The sequence below is a fragment of the Macaca fascicularis genome, chromosome 3 (genome assembly GCF_037993035.2).
Source record: "Macaca fascicularis isolate 582-1 chromosome 3, T2T-MFA8v1.1".
NCBI classification, from domain to species: domain Eukaryota; kingdom Metazoa; phylum Chordata; class Mammalia; order Primates; family Cercopithecidae; genus Macaca; species Macaca fascicularis.
The window spans coordinates 183,963,229-183,983,755 of record NC_088377.1 but is presented as its reverse complement, the minus strand read 5'-3'; the positions used below and the strand labels follow the sequence as shown (position 1 = coordinate 183,983,755).

General features: G+C 44.8%; 1 protein-coding gene and 1 long non-coding RNA gene across 2 annotated transcripts; both read right to left on the bottom strand.

The window, feature by feature from the left end:
- Positions 1-8,139: 8,139 nt before the first annotated feature.
- On the bottom strand, positions 8,140-9,023 carry LOC135969972 (uncharacterized). The gene is made up of 2 exons (XM_065541216.1): positions 8,702-9,023; positions 8,140-8,585 (listed from the first exon to the last, which is right to left on the bottom strand). Exons 1-2 carry the CDS (start codon positions 9,012-9,014, stop codon positions 8,140-8,142), a joined length of 759 nt encoding a protein of 252 aa, XP_065397288.1. The 5' UTR covers positions 9,015-9,023.
- A 7,035-nt stretch (positions 9,024-16,058) lies between these two features.
- LOC107129313 (uncharacterized) lies at positions 16,059-18,336 on the bottom strand. The gene is made up of 3 exons (XR_010585199.2): positions 18,121-18,336; positions 16,674-18,003; positions 16,059-16,185 (listed from the first exon to the last, which is right to left on the bottom strand). It is a non-coding gene; the product is annotated as an uncharacterized lncRNA (long non-coding RNA).
- Between the last annotated feature and the right edge of the window lie 2,191 nt (positions 18,337-20,527).

Genomic DNA, 20,527 nt, shown 5'->3' with positions numbered 1-20,527 from the left:
ACACACCGCAAGATCACTTCCTGTCCCATCCGTGTGACCTGATGGCTGGGAGTCTGGGTGACTTCAGGTTCTGTGTGTCCTGTGGGAAAAGCAGAAGATTAAGAGAATGGTTTAGAACTGTCTTAGGTAAGTTCAAAGCAAGAATTTCCTAGAGTCCTAAGCATCGACCTGCTTTCAAGAGACTAAAAATTGCCCAGCATAGGAGCCAGGTATCCATGGCAGGATCACAGCAGGAATGAGGCCTCCCCTAGCTCAGGCATCTGGTCCTGTGGAGGAAAGGAGGGGCATTTTGAGCTCCCATGGCCCCACAGGCAAGGTCTGGCAGAATTACTGTTGTCTCTGGCAGCACCCACCGTTCCTGGAGCGCCCTCTATAGGAGAGAGGAGGGATCCTTTGTGTTGGTGCAGAAACCTGACAGTGCAGGGCTCTGCTCAGCCCTGGGGTCTGACGGTGTGTGCAGGACTGAGGGCCGTTACTAAGAGCAGTGCTGGAAAATATAGGGCTCAGCAAGGTAACCCTGAGTACAAAGTCCGGCTCAGAAAACCCAGGAGGTCTTCTTGTCTTATTACCTGCTGTGAGTAACAATTCAGATGCAACAGACTCTACCACTGATAATGGATGCCAAGAAAACGTGGTATTGGGATTAAAAAGACAGAATGAAAAGAATCAAGTGTGAAAGTTTTAAATCCTGAGAGGAAGAGAGAAACCAACAAGAAGTTGAAACTGCACATGCTCCTGAGAGAGTGAACTAGAGAACAATGATCCAAACCCCATGGGGGAACTACTGTCCTCAGAGTCAGGCACTGATACAGCCACCTAAGGAGGGGACAGGGGGGAAAAAAAAGAAAGAAAAAAAAAAGAAAAGTTCTGACCTGCCGCGGTGCCTCACGCTTGTAATCCCAGCACTTTGGGAGGCTGAGGTGAGCAGATCATGAGGTCAAGAGATGGAGACCATCTTGGCCAATATGGTGAAATCCCATCTCTGCTAACAATACAAACATTAGCCAGTTGTGGTGGCAGTGCCTGTAGTCCCAGCTACCCGGGAGGCTGAGGCAGGAGAATCGCTTGAACCCAGAAGGCGGAGGTTGCAGTGAGCTGAGATCACCTGCCCCACTGCATTCCAGCCTGGTGACAGAGTGAAACTCCGTCTCAAAAACCATACCAAACAAACAAACAAACAAAAAACAAAGAAACAAACAAAAACAATAGAAAAGGTCTGAGCACATTTGGAGCTGGGATGAGGGCTGTGATTCAGGGTCTAACTTGGGTGGAAAGAAAAGTCAAAAAAGGTTCATATTGGAAGGTGGATTGGTGTGGCCAGAGTATTAAATGCTTCACACAAGATTTCCCAGAGGCACAAACCAACTGGAAGATACTTGGAACAACTTAAACTTGACATCATCGGTCTTCCATTCAAGTTCAGGCACAGTCTCCTTCAAGACAAACTCAGGCCACAGGCTGCTGGTGTCAGGGCAATGCAGCATTGTTATATCCAACACATGACAGTATTATGGTCTGAGATTTCTGCCGAGGTCCTACGGAATGCTGAACCAAGTGTTGAGGCTCTGCTGGACGCGTTGCCCCCACGGGTTCCTGTCCCACAGGGAGGCTATGACTCTGCAGGGCTGTGTCTTGGCTGCTGTGCTTTCTGGCTGCAGTGCGACCATATGAAGGCATAAGCGAGAGCTGTCAGGGCATTCAGGTGTAGAGTGATTTGGCACAGTCTCGTTTTCAATAATTCCTTATAGTTGCAGTAAAACCTGAACTCCAGGGATTTCTTAGCTTTCTCTCTGTGCCAATACAAAGAATCATGTCCCAGATGTTGCTCATATTTCAGTGTCCTTTTACTCCCCATTCCTGTGACCAGGTATTTTGGTGTCTGGGTAATTCCAGTATCTGTGGGGCCTGTGAAAGTAAGAAGCAAATTCAGACTAAGCCCAGGACAGAGTCTTCTGGGGCAGTTCCATGAAAAAAGCCAAAAATCGAAGGACACAAATGTCCCACCTGTGCCCAGGATTCACCTGAGAAAAAGGATGACACCACAGTGGAGCCTGCGCACACCTCAGGGTCACATGGAGCGGGAAGGGGGGACCCTGAGTCTCCCTGCTTGGCGTTCTGGTCCTCTGGGTGTGCTTCCCTGGCCCTGAGACAGGGGCTGCTTGGGAAAGTCTGCTCCTGTTGGTGTCACTCTTAGTGTCTACAGCTCACACTTCCTCTTTCCCTTTCAAGCTTTGTGCCGGCACCTCAAGAGGTGGCTATAGACTAGCTTGTCAGTGTCAGGTGTGCAGGGAAGGTTCCTCAGATAGTTGCTTTTTTCTTAGCAACTGCCTGCCTTCCCCACAATGAATGACTGGGTCTCCCCTTCCTCTTTCTACTTGTGGCTCCCCTCCTCCCTAACACACAGACTCCTTACCTTTGGGCAGATGCCTTCCCCATTCTTGTCTTAGACCCAGGATGAGCACACTCCGGCTCCACTCCCTCATCTCGGTGAATTCCAGGAGGCCACCTCGCCTGGCTCAGTGGAGCCCTTCCCTGGAGCCAGCTGTGCATCATTTTAAGACCCAGTAATGTAATGCCAAGTAGGGAGGGAGCATCCTTCAGTGGGTGCTGAGGGGGCACGAGAGGAATAATCTGCGAACTCTACACCCAGGGAGCATCTCACCTACTTAGGATGCCGGACCTGAACACAGACTAGAATAACAGAAGGCCCTAAGGGCATGAGCAGAGGGACTGCAGAGACAATGCTACGCAGGTCCAGGTGGAATGGATTCAGTGTCTTCATGTTGTCCACACATGATCTCTCAACTAGCATAAGGAGAAAATTCTGATGCCAGAGCATTTGATTCCTTCCTTAGTCCTTTCCTCCCTCCTGCCTCTCTTCTCCTCCCTCCACTTGACTCAGGAATGTCCCTAAAGTCACAGCTCCTCCTGGAGGTGAAAGATGCACATGGCCCTCGTCTCAGCCATCTGCCCACAGTCCTCCAGATACAACACTGGGAGCATAGATACACAAAGGGATTCCACAGGCGAATACACAAAGCAAGAAGACATTTGAAACACCAAAGGAAAGCCTTAGCAACTCTAACTCCCACCTACTGGTGAAATGCCTCCAACAGCCTCCACAAATACACTTAAGTAATAAAAAATAAATATGATCCAATAGGTATTTATGGAACACATAACTATATGGCAGGCACTGTTTGAGGACCAGGAATAGAGCAGTGAATAAAACCAACTCTCATGGGCACATGGCCATGTTTAACTTGTTCAAGAAACTTTTGTGAATAATGTTCTCATCCTCTAAGTGCTTCAGAGATTCCAGGAGCTGATAAGACATGTTTGACATGTTTACAGATAACATCTAATTTGGAAAGTTTTACAGGGTATGCTTTAGGAAAGTTAAAGTAATTGGTGTTTAGGTGCCTAAATCATTTCATATACTGACCTTCTCATTTCCTCATCCTTGAAATCTGGTTGTAGGGAGAGGCTGAAATAATTTTCCCCAACTGTCTACCCAGCTCTGAAACAATGTAAGCCAAGCAGGGTAGACTTCATTAGGCTGCTGTGCCAGAAGCTTACATGCTTCACGGCCCCTATCAAAATACTTTACAGAGTACAGGGGCTTAATATATGTTTGCTTAATTGCTCAATGGATAGATGGGTGGAATGGAAAACAGTAAAATCCACAGGTAAAAGGTAGGTCTAAGCACTTAAAAATTGTGTTTCTAATGTGCTATGGTTGGCATTGGTATATTTGTATCTGTAAATCTGCAGAAATCAGGTCATAGTCTCAGTATGTAAGGCTGGAATGTAACTGATAAAAATAATTTTTATTTCAAAGGTTTTATTAATAAATGATAATTTTTCAATGTTGATGAAGCATTGTCCAAAGGAGATATGGAAATAGAGGGGGTGTTACTTCTTAAATTCTCCTTCCCGTCAGGGTCCCCATCATTCTTTGAGCATTTCCTTACTTTATGGCACAAGGGGTTCTAGGCTTTTCCTGCCTGTCTTGGTATCTACTATTTGTACAAAAGTCCTGTTTCCTTCTCATGGACAGTGGTATTTAGAAAACAGAATATGGACACTACATGTTTTGGGGTGAACTACCCTTAGGCATCACAGTGGACAGAGCTGTACATATACATGTATTTTCACAGTATACATATATTTACAGGTATCTTTAATTCTTGTCTGTACATATTGAGAAGTGATGAGTTCACACTAGTTCCCTTCCAATATTATTAGGTTTATTGTTGTGTTCCACTGTTCTCTCTTTCCACATTTGCAACTCCCTTATCCAACACTGAGAAGCCTGATTCTGTTAACCCTACAGATTTACATATTTGATCAGTCCCTTTGCTTGTAACTACGTGTATGCTATGGCTGTCACCACCACTCCCTTGTAAATGGCCTCATCCCTCCATTCAAGTTCTGACTTCCTGTGCCAGGGAGACCACCTAGGAGAGTTGAAACTCTCCTCACCTCAGTCCAATTTGTGACATACCACACAAGGGATACCTTGCCCTACGCAGTGTCCTTTGCAATTTGCCGAGGCTTCCACAATCTGCAGGAGGCTGTTTTCCACACCCCATTTGGACTCCAACCTACTTTTGGGGAGACACTTTCCACATGCTGCATGGTCTCTATCTCCTTCCAACAGACCTCCCTTCTACGCAGACACAAAGAAATGCATGTTATTCTTCTGTATTCATGTCACTGTGTGTTTATTGCATAACTTGAGGCACCTGACATGGGCGATGAACAGGGAAGGCCTCAGGACCTTTTAGGAAGATCTTCTTAGTGTACAGGGTAATGGTTGCTGCTAATGAGCTTGTTTGTAGTTGATTCGTCTGGGCTTCCCTGAGCCCTGTGTAGTTCTATGATTCTTCACCTCGTTTTTCAGGGAGGAATGCTAATTTTGTGGTTCTAAAAATCCTAGGGTTTTCCTTCCATACTAACACATGTTGATATAAGTACTTGTCTCCCTTACTCAATTGGATCTTCCTAAGGTCACCGGCTGTATCTTAATCACTTTCTTTTTTCTCCTTCCTCATGCAACCACCCACCTTACGTGCCAGCATTTGCAGAACACCTTAAAGGTGCAACAGCAGCTGCTCCAGATAGCCCACCACATGCCTCTTTCCATTCTCTCCCTTGAAAGTGGGAGCTGGGGGTCCCCTTCCAATATTTTCAGGTGCACAGGCATTCTAATCACCTCTCATTCATCTTGCTAGGACCAAAGGCTTGAGAACTACAACCAGATGTTTTCTTCTCAGCATTCGAAGGCCTGTCTGAAGACTTGGTTCAAGGACTGATCCTATGCTCTGTTCTGGTTACTGAACACCCATTGACCACATATATATAGAAGGACCCTGATTGCAACGGGTACCATGTGAAAGGGGAAAATAAATCAATACAAATGAAAAAAACCCATAGGACATACATCCTTGTTTTCAGTGTGTGTCAATATTCTAGATGGTGAGACTGAGCCAACATTGAGATGACACAGCTTTTTAAAATCATGGATGATATTTGACTGATCATTAAGTAATGTGGCACAAACTATTCTCATCAGCATTCAAAGACTATGTAGAAAACCAGTTATCAGTTGGGAATTGATGCAATAACAGAAGGTTTTTTGAAGGAGAAGACTTCAAGGCAGATCTTAGAGCAATCCACCTAGTCCATTCCAACTATTTTTTTCTAAGAAACTATTTCTGCTGGATTATCTAGAAAGAAGCCAGCATCAGCTTTGACTACTAGTACCGGGCATGCTATGCCCCAGGAATGGGGAGACACTTTTGAGATTTCCTTTCACAATGTGTAGCTGCTACCTAAAGAGAAAAATGTATATTAGTTGGGCTAGGGTTTTCACTTATCCGACTCATCTTTAACTATTTTAGAACCTACAATCTTCTTTGGGCTTTGTTGACTACTTACCTTCTTATTATGCCTCTCCTGATCCTATGTCCACAAGGTATAGGACCGAGAGCAAAAGATTCAAAGCTCTAAGGAGACGATTTTCTGGCTTGACAGAAGGAAGAATTTTCCAGAAGGTACTGTGGTCTCCTGTCCAGAATAGAGGCTGGGTGACTGTTGGTGAAGATGTTTTAGACAAGGCTTAAGTGCCCAATGCAGCAAACAAGAAGTTTAGCATTTACTCTAGGCCAGACACAGTGTCATAAGCTGGGGATTTTAACATACAATATTTTCTTCAGAAGCTCATAATCGAGTTGAAGAAATGGATAGGGAAATCAAATCCTGCAACAAAATTGAAAAGTTATAGCAACATACACAGCATCTTAAAAGGGCACCAAAAAGGAATAGAACTGGTTTGCCTCTAATAAATTGGGGTGTTATAAGGGTGGAGTTAGGGGAGGGCATTGAGAATAATGAGAATAAAGTGGCAAAAGTAATCCTTCAAGTGTCAGTCTGGAGAGGAAATCCAGTGGGGAGCTGAGATCTGAAACCGACAAGGAGACTTCCAGCCAAGGAGGAGAGTGGGTGAGTTAGGAAGCTTCCAGACCATGGTCCATGGGCTCTGCAGCAAGGGGAGCAGACAGAGGCACGTTTGCTGCCTGAAGGGTTCAGAGAAGGTGTCTATGCATATTTGGAGCTTTGATCAGAGCTAGAATCCACAGTCTAGCTTTGAGTGTTAAAAGGAGAAATTAAGGAATGGACAAGCAGGAATAGAGAATAATAGAAGTGGTGAAAATAGATACATATTTCTCAAACCCATTTCCCAAAGGGTGAGTCTCCTACTGTCTTCTCCAGTTGGCTTCTGAACTGGGTCCCTTGTCTGGAAATTCCTTCTCTAATTTCCCAATGCTCAGTGCTGCTTGACTCTGCATGACAAAAACCTATAACGAAGGGAACCCTTGGTCTCAAAGAAGAGTCATGGAAACCACTGAGCACAAAGTGTCAGGAGAACTCAACTCCTCACAGGACGGTGTCTGACTCAGTGCAGGGTGTGACTCTGTGATGACACAGGTGATTGCTTGGAGGGTTCTTATGTAACCTTAAGCTAAACAATCTTTTTACAGGATGCTTGCTTTATTTCATGATTTCTTTTTTTCCTTCTTTTTTCTTTACTTTTTATTTTTTTTGAGATGGAATCTCGCTCTGTTGTCCAGGCTGGAGTTCAGTGGCGCAATCTCGGCTCACTACAACCTCCACATCCTAGGCTCAAGCGATTCTCCTGCCTCAGGTTCCTGAGTAGCTGGAAAGGCATGCACTAGCAATGCTGCCCACATGCTGGGGCTCCCTAAAAGGGAGGACAAAGTTGAAATAGACCCTAGCTAATCATATATTCAACCCTCCCAGAATAAAACCCAATACTATTTCCAAGAAATAACATAATCCAGAGCCTCAAGCCTATGTTGTCCACAATGCTTCACATAAACTCTTTCTAATCTTTCATGTAGGATATTTAGAAGTCTCCTAATTCTTCATGCCACCCAAAAATCTATCTCCTTTCTGATCCATACTACTACCAGTGTTCCTGTACCAAAATACCAGTTTCGTCATGTTGTTTCACTTGGAGTAGGACCAATGGCTCACCACTGCCTAGAGATTTGTGTCCAAAGTCCTTTCAGGTCTCCCAATATCCCCAGTCATCTGACTATTGCCTACTCTTGGGGAGAGTTCAAGATGACCTTCATCAGAATTGGGAGAGACGCTTGCTGGTCACTCTTCTTGAAGAGAAGGAGCCTACAATGCACAAGTCTGCCTCCACTAGCTTCTCCTCAACACTTTCCAGTTTACCTATTGCCATGGAATTTCATGCCTCTCCAAATATGTTTCTGTTAAATAAAGTACTTACTGATCATCAGAATTGTCTCTTGATCTTAGAAATATTTCCTTCCCCCTCCTTTATGCTTGTGCTCATCAACAATTTTTAGCAATCATGTGTTTTTGATCATAATGTTATATAAAATATGAACCCATGTGTGCAGCACAGAAAGACAAGAAATGGTTTCCTCCACCAGTTCAGATCTTCAGTGCATGGGACAGGCTCCGTTTTTGTTTGTGGAACCCTAATACTTCAGTGGCTTTGTTGTGAAACCCTGCTCCAGCTGAGAAACAATTCCGTGAGACTTTGTGCGCATAATATAGAGGACTTCTCCACTGGGTGCACTAGCCGTCTGTACTACAGACTGAAACTCCATCAGAGGCCATCAGACAGTGGAGACTGGAGCCTTGGGTGCAGGTGCACACACTGGCCCACAGCTTCCTGGCTGAGCTGGGAGGTTTGTGCACAGGAATGCGGTGACTCTGCAGGGCTGTGCCTTGGCTGCTGGCACAGAAATATACAGCAGAGTCACCAAGCTCCAGGGGCTTGATGTGAAGAATTAAACGAGCTTTGTCTGGAGAGTCAGGTGAGAAGCGATTTGGAACTGTTTCATTTATAAAGAGCTTCTTGTTATTGTAGCTAAACATTATCTTCAGCAATTTCTTAGAGTCCTGCTTATACCAATACATAGTATCATGACCCAGATTTTGTTCACATTTAAGGGACTCCTCCTTTCCTGTCTGTGTGACCAGGTATTTTGGAGTCTGGGAAACAGCTGTGTCCAAGGAACCTGCAAAGGAAAGAAGTAGAATTCAGGCAAATCCCAGGAGATAGCCTGCTGTTGTTGTCATGGTGAAAAGACTTAGGGACTCCAACAGTATCATGTCACCTGGGCCCAGGACTCACCTGCTTGGAGGAGGCAGAGGGTCACACAGCAGAGGAGCCTGCAGCCCATGGCAGAGTCAGGCAGACCAGGCAAGGCCCAGGGCAGGATTCTGGTGTGCAGTGGTGAGAAGTCTAGGCTGTGCTTTCCACTGCCGCTGAGAGGGGCTGCGCCAGTGAGGTCACAGCCTGTAATCATTTCCCCATTCCCAGGCTCTCCTCTAGCATGGCTCCTCCTTTTCATGCCCTGCACTTGCTGCTTTAAAAGTTTTTGAAATTTCTGGGAAAAGTTGAGAGGGTTGAATTGTGGCCTCCAGGGTGTGTCTCTGACAGTCATTCCTGTGCCATCAGCCCCCTCCCTCCCCGCTTCTTACCCGGGATTGACCACCCCCTTCCTCTCCCTTTCATGCCCTTCCCTCAGAGTCAGGCTGCTGTTCCTCTCTGGATCCTTTTCTTCCCCTTCACAATAATACAGGACATTGTTTTGCTCTCTTGAATCTTTGCAAAGATTAATTCTGATTAATGGTCAGTGGTTCCCTTTTTTCAGGAAAGACTGGCCTAAGATTTCACCTGAGTACCAGCTACAGTCACCTAACCCACATGACTGTGATGCTAGTTCAGAGAAAACCTTGTTGAAGGGTCATTGTTGGCAGTGAACTGCAGCCCTACTCCCTCTGATGTCCTTATCTGTCCAAGGGGTAGATCTATGAGGAAACAGGAGGATGCTGGACAATATGCAGTTACTGTGTGCTGTGACTGAATGGCAATAAAGGTAAACAACAGGGTTGTTGCGGAAAACAAATGCAGGTGACGGTACTGCTCTTGAGTTGTCTGCATATAATCCTCCTTGTTAGTACAAAGTTTGCAACTCAAGCTTATAGCAGAGTTTCTCAATTTCAGCCCGAGTGCCATGTTGGATCAGGTGATTGTTGGTTGTGGAGGGCCATCCTGTTCAGCTAGGATGCTTAGCGGCATCCTTGGGCCCTACCCACCTGACGCCAATGTGACAACACAACATGCCTTTGTGTTTTCTGGATTATCCCCTGTTGAGGACCCCGTCCCCTTTATTCTTGCCCATGGTACTCCCCTCCTCTGCCAGCCATCAAACACCCAACCTTGGGGGTGTGGCAGGGCCGCAGCTCCTCCTGCTCTGGTCAGCAAGGTCCAGCACTCAGATCTCAATGCCTCTGTCAGTTACCCCAGGGCAGGAACCTCCAGGAGGAAAACCAGGGACCAGCACAGCCAGAATGGCGTTTCACACACACGTACACACACACACTTTGGTAGTGTTGTCATCTACAGGTGAATCCCCTGCAAACACAGACCCTGATGGTTCTTTTGTGATTTACTAAACACAGAACTTGAACTAAACAAAAGAAAAATGACCACCATCCTTCTTGGAACATCAAGGATGCTTTATTTGTTTATAGTCATTGAATGTCTACTTAGTGCCAAGCATGAGTAAACTATATTCTCACTCTCATGATGCTTATAATCCAATAGGAGCAAAAACACATTCACACATTGCCTGTAGACTAAGAATATGAAATGCATGTTACATGGAGTCCAGCAATATAGTTACTGCTTGCATTTAAATACTTTTTTAAAAGCATCCCATTTCCTGATCTATGAAACAGTGGGCAGAAGTAAATAATTTTCAACATTCTGTCTAGTTCTCAAATTCTGTGAACATAAGCAGGTACCCCGCTAGATGTGGGTCTTATTCAGTACTTACCTCATTGCACCACACAGCTGACATGGGAAGCTTTTCTAATGAGGAAAGGAAGGAAGGGAGGGAAGATAATGAAATGACAAGAGGCTGTATACAACGGTGATGATGATAACTATATAAAGATGTAACCACTCTTAAAGAGTAGACTTTAAATAAATATGTATCTCAGTATTTTACGCAAGAGTTTTTACCAAATCAGATGGACAGCATCTGGGAGAGTCACTGGAATGAAACTGATAGAAAGAAACTAGCCTCACATGAGGCAATGTTAGTTCTGGGTGTTGTTTTGTTTTGTGTTTTACAGGAGACATGAAAAGCAAAAGTGTTTTATTGCCCTTCAAGAATTGTCTAGGCCGGGCACAGTGGTTCATGCCTGTAATCCCAGCACTTTGGGAGGCTGAGGCGGGCGGATCACTAGGTCAGGAGATCGAGACCATCCTGGCTAACATGGGGAAACCCCGTCTCTACTAAAAATACAAAAAAATTAGCCGGGCATGGTGTCTGGAGCCTGTAGTCCCAGCTATTCAGGAGGCTGAGGCAGGAGAAGGCGTGAACCCAGGAGGCGGAGCTTGCAGTGAGCCAAGATTGTGACACTGCGCTCCAGTCTGGACGACAGAGCGAGATTCAGTCTCAACGGAAAAAAAAAAAAAAAAAAAAAAAAAGGAATTGTCCAAAGGATAAAAAGGAACAAATAAATTGATCAGGTATGTATTTTCTGACAGGGCCCACTATGCTGCAGAAGGGGAAAAAAGCTACAGAAAGGAGAGAGGATAGACGCTTATATCCCTGGGAAGAGCCAGGCTTCCAACAAGAAAGTCAAAGAAGGAACAAAATATAATAACTTTATCATGGGGATAACTTAATCCACAAAAAGGCAGAGAGTTGTAGGGGCAAAGAGAATGAGACAGAAGGCTGCAGAAGAACCAGAACACGTCGAACTGAATGATACCACGATGCATATTTTGAACATGGGTCATATTTTTGGCTGCCCTATAGTTAAACCTCATCTTATATTTGGGCAATTCCCCCAAAGTTTGTGTCTTAGCGAGAAAGGCAAGTGTGTTGATATGTTTACAAACAAAATCTTCCACCCTTCTAGAATCAAAATCTCCATCTCCGCCTCTTCTTTTTACACTCCTCATGAGGAAACCACTCTACCTGGCAGAGCTGTCTCCCTCCTCCAGCTCCCCAAGAACTCACAGGAAAACCATGCTGTCTGCTCTGGTGGAATAGAACAGACAATCTCTTGTGCCCAATTATGTCATATTTAGTTTCCTGAGCAGAATCTTATGTCGATTTCATGTCATCTGATTCTGTCTCTCTCTTCACTGATGCTCATCACTGGGTTTCCAGGTCTGCAATGGGACCAGGGCCATGGTTTCACTTCCATTCGACCCAGCTGGCTGTTTGTTACTGGAGACAATGATCCTGATTTAAAAAATTCTTTCAAGCTGACAAAAACATACAAAAGTCAACATGCATCTCAGCTCATGGGATCATATCTCTGCAGGTCAACCAGCAGCTGCCAGTTTTCCAAATGAAATTCAGACCAAAGCCAGATAAGACATCCTGTCACAGGCCATGTGTCCCTCACCTTTGCGAAGCGTCAGTTCATGCTATTTGCCTGTTGAGTTATTAAAATCGCTTGTCCACTTAAAATATTTGCATTTATTATTTCTAATATTATATGGATCACAAATGTTTAATCTGTAGTCCTTTGTTAGCAACAATTAACACAAATTAAATGCAATGCCATGATGGATAGAGATTGTTTATTAACAATGAGAAATGATTATACGTCATCTTACTTTTGTTACTGAGAAGAAGTTCTAGATTTTTTGTGAGGGTAGGAGTTTGAAAAGCCCAAGGGGACCCTGACTCTCCAACTCTTATGGTAGTCACCTTAAATATTTAATATTGAGCTTAGAAGTGTGTGTTTCGCATAGTCTGCTTTTATAACTTTTAGTACATTTGAAAATGGCTCATACTACAGAAAGCTAAGAAATTTAGAATCTAGCATGTAGAAATGAGTTTCCTACCTTCAATACATTCTTTTCTTCCATTCCAAGATAAATGGCAAAATTAACCTCCACAGCACGGCTAATGGTTTTCCTGTTAAACTGTCTGGCTAGACTTTCACTTCCAGGCAGCGTGCTAGAATATATCTGGTAGAGCATAGAGATACTCTGAAGCTCCATCCTGATGAATAGCTAGAGCCCACATAAAATGTATCTTTGCTGCATTTTTGGATTTCCAAGAAGTGAGGAAAATTTCAACTGCTTTTTGAAAAGGTGAAACGGGATCCTGTAGTGAAAACAAAATGAAGAGCCTGTTTCAGATGTGCATCCTGGAGGTCTGACCATGCCACCTTCCTTCCCATCTCCAACTGTTTGGCATCATCTTTTGACATCTGGACAAGTCTAGCTTCCGTGGGTCTTGGGAGACAGGGATAGATGTTGAAGCTGGAGGCTGGAAGGGAGTCTGATGATGCTGTTTTGATAGAACCATTTGCTCAGACCCAGGAGACAGGTTTCCTATCCTTAGAAACTCTTGCTCCAAGAACTTAGAGGAACATCCAGAAGAGGAAAAAGAAAAAAAAAATACCCTTTCTAGTTTAAGTCTTTCATCACTTAGAGTCAGGGGAATGGTGCTCCAGGTATTCTTTGGTCTGATAAGTAGATTTTCCATGGTAATTACTCTCTTTGCAATATCCCTCGAGGAAGCCCTGATTTGTCAGGCTCACTGCCCAGGTCTCAGGAAGTCATTTCCTGGCAGGATTGAGCTGGAGCAGAGGCCCAGTGTCCAGAGCCTCTCTTATTCCTCTCAGGAAGGGGTCCTACCCCGGCATCTGCTTGTGAGCGCTCCTCTTTCCCATCTCCCCCTTTCTCATCCCATGCAGGGTCACATGCAACAAATCTGGCAGTCTAGGCTCTTTGCTAGAACAAAAGCACCTGCACAGCAAGGCAAATGAACAGTCTGTATTTAACCTCTCACATTTCAGCATTAACACAGCTTCTGCAGACCACATTTTCCCCTGTTGCAAATACACCCGATATTTCTTTTAACTGTCTTCCATCCAGAGAATACTCTGTCCTTCCTCTGAGTTCCCTTAATCTCAGTAGAGTCACAGCTCCTCCTTGTGGTAAAAGGTCAAACATGTCAACACTGTCCCATGGTGGACCAAAGGCAGCAGGGATGTTGAGGTCTTAGAAATAGAGATATGCAGCCAGGCATGGTGGCTCATGCCTGTAATCCCAACACTTCGGGAGTCCGAGGATGGCAGATCATGAGCTCAAGAGGCCGAGACCATCCTGGCCAACATGGTGAAACCCCGTCTCTATTAAAAATATAAAAATTAGCCGGGTGTGGTGGCATGCGCCTGTAATCCCAGTTAGTCTGGAGGCTGAGGCAGGAGAATCACTTGAATACGGGAGGTGGAGGTTGCAGTGTGCCGAGATCGCCCCAATGCACTCCAGCCTGGGCAACATGAGAGAGAATCCATCTCAAAACGGAAAAAAGAAGATAAAAACGGGAAATCAGAGAGGTTCACTCCTTCCTTTCTTCAAGAGGCTTCTACCTAAAATTAAAACATGCAAAATTGTACCTCACCTTTAACAAATGTAAAAACTGGCTTTCAGAGTTAACAGACTGAATTTTTGCAGAACAGCATTCCCACCAAAAACTAGATAAACTTAACAAAATATAAAAATAAATGCTTGAAAGCACTTGGAGCTACTGAGGCAGTAAGAACCTAACGGACTGGGATCTCAAGGAGAAAGGAGAGATCTAACAGACCACTTTTCCCTTTAAGTCATTTGCCAATTTTGTATCGCTGCCTAAGTAGCTGAGGGAAAAAAGGGAAGACTGAGAGTGTAGCGGGCTTTGAGGAGCATCCACCACCTTTCTGGTCTGGAGAGCGTTTATGTTCAGTGACTACTGAATAGGAGAGGAGCCTGGCAAAGACCCCAGGCCTTGGTGCTAGGGGCAGAAGCAGGGATTGACTGAAAATGAGCATGAAGGAACTTTCTGGGTGGGGAGGATGAAATGTTTTACAGCTGGATCACGGTGATTGTTGCACAACTCCACAAATTTATCAAAATTCATTGAATTGCACACTCACAATGGGCAAATATTATGTTATGTAATTTACACTTTAATTAAGCTGTTACACTCCAGACATCTAGTTGGAACTTAAATGGCTAAGACCAAAGGCGAGCAGCCATCACGGAGGCTGAAGTCCAGCTCTGATCCAGCTCAGTCATCAGCTCAATTAAGGTGATCTGCCCCTGCTACAATTCCCAGCAGAAGCAAAAGTGAATCATTTGAGGAAGATGAAATCACTCAGAGCCTCAGATTATCTCTATAGTTTTTATATACAATATCCAGCATTCAAATAAATCACTAGTTGTGTGAGAAAACAAAATCACATGCCGAGAAAAGAAACAGAGAAAACAGAAAAAAGAAACAGACCCAAACAGATTCAGATGTTAAAGGTGTCCAAAACTGGCTTTCAAATGTTGGATGTTAATATAGTCAACAAAGTAAATGACAAAATGTAGAATTTTAGCAGACAGCTGGAAATTGTAGTAAGATTTAAGTGGAAATTCTAGAACTGAAATATACAAAATACCTAAAATTTAGAATTCAATAGATATGTTTAAAAGAGCAATAGTTTCTTAAATGAAACTCAAGAAGTTAATCTGGCTGCCTTATGTTAAGTTGAAAGTGACAAATTCATTCCTACCTCTGCCTCTAGATGTCTCTTGACTTTTGTTGCTGAATTCTGTTCCTGCACTGCCTGGCTTTATTCTGGCGATTCTCATGCTGGTCTAGACCTCTGCTGACCTTGAAATGGTGTAAAATGGTGTCCTAATATTAGACTCCATGTTTTCTACTCTCTTAACTTGTTATTTTGTGAGCTAGCATCATTAGACCAAATGTAGCACACCGGGGTGACAGGATCATTAGATAGTTCTGCTCTTGACCACATTCTGAACAAGACCGATTGATATTGAGTTCCTTGTACCAAGCCCCTTCTCCTTCTGAAGATTTCTGTGGCAATCCTCTGTATTCTCATGGGAATACCTGAACTCCCACTCCATAATCATCTCGCTATCCTAGGAGTTAAAATATGTTTTCCTAAAAAACTAAAACAAAAAAATTCTAATAAAGATGCAAAATGGGAATAGGGAGAAGATACAGGTTACTTGGTCGTGTACAATTCTCCCATATTCAGAGCCCACCATCACACTCTGTAGTATCTGTAAACATTCTTCAAATCCTACAGCATCTGGACATTCCTGTCCAACATATCTTTGTTAATTCAATTTCGGATATCTGTTTATTTGGAGACGGCAGCAAGAACAAACCCAACCAGAGACTTCCTTTTCTTAGACAGGAAGTGGGTGCTGGCGGCTGGGAGGGAGGCAGATCTATGAGGGTTTTTGAGCAGGCTGGAGGTGTCTTTGCAAGGCTGTGGCTTCACTGCTGGCACAGAAGTACATGGCTGAGTCCTCCAGCTTTGTGGACTTGATCTTCAGCGTGAAATGTACTCCATCAGACCTTCCAACTGAGAATTGATCTTCAAATATTTCAGACTGCTCTGAGATCTTACCATTATAGAAGGAAACCAGAAACTCGACTTTCTGCCCCAAGATTTGTCTGTACCAATAGAAGTAGAAATGATTAGAGATGGGGACACACCGCAAGATCACTTCCTGTCCCATCTGTGTGACCTGATGGCTGGGAGTCTGGGTGACTTCAGGTTCTGTGTGTCCTGTGGGAAAAGAAGAAGATTAAGAGAATGGTTTAGAATTGTCTTAGGTAAGTTCAAAACAAGAATCTCCTAGAGTCCTAAGCATCGACCTGCTTTCAAGAGACTAAAAATTGCCCAACATAGGAGCCAGGTATCCATGGCAGGATCACAGCAGGAATGAGGGCTCTCCTAGCTCAGGCATCTGGTCCTGTGGAGGAAATGAGTGGCATTTTGAGTTCCCATGGACCCCAGGCAAGGTCTGGCAGAATTGCTGGTGTCTGGGGCAACACCCACCATCCCTGGAGCGCCCTCTATAGGAGAGAGGAGGGAGCCTTTGTGTTGGTGCCGAAACCTGACAGTGCAGGGCTCTGCTCAGGGGTCTGACGGTGTGTGCAGAACTGAGGGCCGTTAATTATTAAGAGCAGTGCTGGAAAATACGGGGCTTAGCAAGGTAACCCTGAGTACAAAGTCCGGCTCAGAAATTCCAGGAGGTCGCCTTCTCTTATTACCTGCTGTGAGCAACAATTCAGGTGCAACAGACTCCATGGCTGATAATGGATGCCGCGAAAACTTGGTATTAGGATTAAAGAGACAGAAGGAAAAACAATCAAGTTTGAAAGTTTTAAATCCTGAGTGGAAGAGAGAAGCCAACAAGAAGTTGAAACTCTGCACATGCCCCAGGGAGAGTGAACTAGAGAACAATGATGCAAACCCCATGGGGAATCACTGTCCTCAGGGTCAGGCATGATACAGCCACCTGAGGAGGGCATTGGGTATTCTTTATTTAAAAAAAAAAGAAAAAGGAGCTGCCAGGTGCGGTGGTTCACGCCTGTAATCCCAGCACTTTGGGAGCCCGACGGGGGCAAATCAAGGAGTTAAGAGTTTGAGACCATCCTGGCCAACATGGCAAAACCACGTCTCTACTAAAAATACAAAAATTAGCTGCTTGTGGTGGCAGGCGCCTGTCATTCCAGCTACCCGGAAGGCTGAGGCAGGAGAATTGCTTGAACCTGGGAGGTGGAGGTGGCAGTGAACCGAGATCACGCCACTGCACTACTCCAGCCTGGTGACAGAGTGAGACTTCATCTAAAAACAAACAAGCAAACAAAAAACAAAAGAAAAGGTCTGAGCAGATTTTGAGATGGGATGAGGGGTGAGATCCAGGGTCTAACTTGGGTGGAAAGATAAATAAAAAAGGTTCATATTGGAAGGCAGATTGGTGTGGCCAGAGTGTTAAATGCTACACACAAGATTTCCTGAGGCACAAACGAACTGGAAGATACTTGGAACAACTTAAACTTGACAGCATCTGTCCTGCATTCAAGTTCAGGCACAGTCTCATTCAAGACAAAGTCAGGACGTGGGCTGCAGGTGTCTGGGCAATTGTCACATCCAATAAATGACAGTATTATAGTCTGAGATTTCTGCCGAGGCCCTCCGTGATGCTCAACTGAGTGTTGAGGCTCAGCTGGACATGTTGCCCCCACGGGTTCTTCACTAGACCCAGGAGGTTTGTGCATAGGGAGGCGATGACTCTGCAGGGTTGTGCCTTGGCTGCTGAAACAGAGATTCACAGCTGAGTCTTCTAGCTGCAGCATGACCACATGAAGGTGTACACAAGAGCTGTTGGCATTCAGGTGTGACACTGTGTTGGCACAGTCTCGTTTTGAATGAGTTCCTTATAGTTGTAGTGAAACATGAACTCCAGGGATTTCTTAGCTTTCTGTCTGTAGCAGTATATAGAATCATGTCCCAGATGCTCACGTTTCATCGTCCTTTTACTCCTCATTGCTGTGACCAGGTATTTTGGTGTCTGGGTAATTCCAGTATCCATGGAGCCTGTGAAAATAAGAAGCCAAATTCAGACGAAGCCTAGGACAGAGTATTCTGAGGCAGTTCCATGAAAAAAGCAAAAAATCCAAGGACAGAAATGTCCCACCTGTATCCAGGACTCACCTGAGACAATGGACCACACCACAGTGGAGGCTGCAGCCCATGGCAGGGTCACACGGGCAGAGGCGTGGGGACCCTGAGTCTCCCTGCTTGGCATTCTGGTCTTGTGGGTGTGCTTCCCTGGCCCTGAGACACGGGCTGCTTGGGAAGTCTGCGCTCCTGCTGGTGTCACTGTTAGTGTCTACAGCTCACACTTCCTCTTTCCCTTTCAAGCTTTGTGTAGACACCTCAAGAGGTGGGTTTAGACTAGCTTGTCAGGGCAGGTGTGCACGGCAGCTTCCTCAGACCGTTGGTTTTTTCTTAGCCACTGCCCGTGCTCCCCATAATGAATAACTGGATCTCTCCTTCCTCTTTCTACTTGTGGCTCCCCTCCTCCCCATCATACAGACCCCTTCCCTTTGGGCAGATGCATTCCCCATGCCTGTCTTGGACCTAGGACGAGTGCACTCCGGCTCCCCTCTCTCATTTCAGTGAACTCCAGGAGGCCTCCTCAGCAGGCTCAGCTGAGCCCTTCCCTGGGGCCAGCTGTGCATAAGTTTAAGACCCAGTAATGTGATGCCAACTAGGGAGGAAGCACCCTTCAGTGGGTGCTGAGTGGGCACGAGAGGGATACTCTGTGACTCCTACCCCCGGGGAGCATCTCACCTACTTAGGATGACAGACCTGAACACAGACTCGAATAACAGGAGGCCCTCCAAGCATGAGCAGAAGGACTGCAGAGATGAGGCTACACAGGTCAAGGTGGAATGAACTTTAGTGTCTTCATGTTGTCTACACATGATCTCTCAACTAGCACAGGAGCAAACTCTGATGCCAGAGCATTTGATTCCTTCCTTAGTCCTTTTCTCCCTCCTGCCTCTCTTCTCCTCTTTCCATTTGACTCGAGAATGTCCCTAAAGTCACAGCTCCTCCTGGTGGTGAAAGAGGCACATGGCCCTCTTCTCAGCCATCTGCCCACAGTCCTCCAGATACAGCACTGGGAGCATAGATACACAAAAGGATTCCACAGGGGAATACACAAAGCAAGAAGGCATTTGAAACCCCGAAGTAAAGGCTTAGCAACTCTCACTGCCCCTTACTGGTGAAACGCCTCCAACAGCCTCCATATACACACTTAAGATATCAAAATAATATGATCCCCTAGGTATTTATGGACCACAGAACTATATGTCAGACACTGTTTGAGGACCAGGAATAGAGCAATGAATAAAACCAACTCTCATGGGCACATGGACCATTTTAATTTGTTCAAAAAGCTTTTGTGAATAATGTTCACATTCTCAAAGTGCTTCAGGGATTACAGGAGCTATAAGACTTGTTTGACGGGAGCTGGGCACGGTGGCTCACGCCTGTAATCCTAGCACTTTGGGAGGTAGAGGTGGGTGGAATACGAGGTCATGAGTTTCAGACCAGCCTAGCCAATGTGGTGAGACCTCATCTCTACTAAAAATACAAAAAAAACTTAGCTGGTGGGGGTGGCGTGCACCTGAAGTCCCAGATACTCAGGAGGCTGAGGTAGGAGAATCACTTGAACTTGGGAGGCAGAGGTTGCAGTGAGCCAAGATCGCGCCACTGCACTCCAGCCTGGGCGACAGAGCAAGATTCTGTCTCAAAAAAACAAAACAAAACAAAACAAAACAAAAAAACACATGTTTGACATCTTTACAGATAACATCTAATTTGGAACGTTTTACAGGGTATGCTTTAGGAAGGTTAAAGTAATTGGTGTTTCGGTGTCTAAATCATTTCATCTACCAACCTCATTTTCTCATCCTTGAAATCTGGATGTGGGGAGAGACTGAAATAATTTTCTCCAACTCTACCCAGCTCTGAAACAATGAAAGTCAAGCAGGATAGACTTCACCAGGCTGCTGTGCCAGAAGCTTCCATGGTTCACGGCCCCTATCAAAATACTTTACAGAGTGCAGGGGCTTAGTACGTATTTGCTTAATTGGCCAACAAATAGATGGGTGGAATGGAAAACAGTAAAATCCACAGGTAAAAGGTAGGTCTAAGCACTTAAAAATTGTGTTTCTAATGTGCTATGGTTGGCATTGGTATATTTGTATCTGTACCTCCTCAGAAATCAGGACATAGTCTCAGTATGTAAGGCTGGAATGTAACTGATAAAAATAATTTTTATTTCAAAGGCTTTATTTATAAATAATAATGTTTAAATGTTGATGAAGCATTGTCCAAAGGAGATATGGAAATAGAGGGATTGTTAATTCTTAAATTCTCCTTCCCGTCAGGTTTCTCATCATTCTTTGAGCATTTCCTTACTTGATGGCACAAGGGGTTCTAGGCTTTTCCTGCCTGTCTTGGTATCTACTATTTGTCCAAAAGTTCTGGTTCCTTCTAGTGGACAATGGTATTTAGAAAACAGAATATGGACACTAGATGTTTTGGG

Bases quoted from the DNA above. Each gene is read 5' to 3' on its own strand.
- LOC135969972 (XM_065541216.1), bottom strand. From the start codon at position 9,014: ATGACTGTCAGAGACACACCCTGGAGGCCACAATTCAACCCTCTCAAC. The intron at 8,586-8,701 runs GTGAGTCCTGGG...TTTCCTTTGCAG, and splicing joins CCTCTGCCTCCTCCAAGCAG to GTTCCTTGGACACAGCTGTT.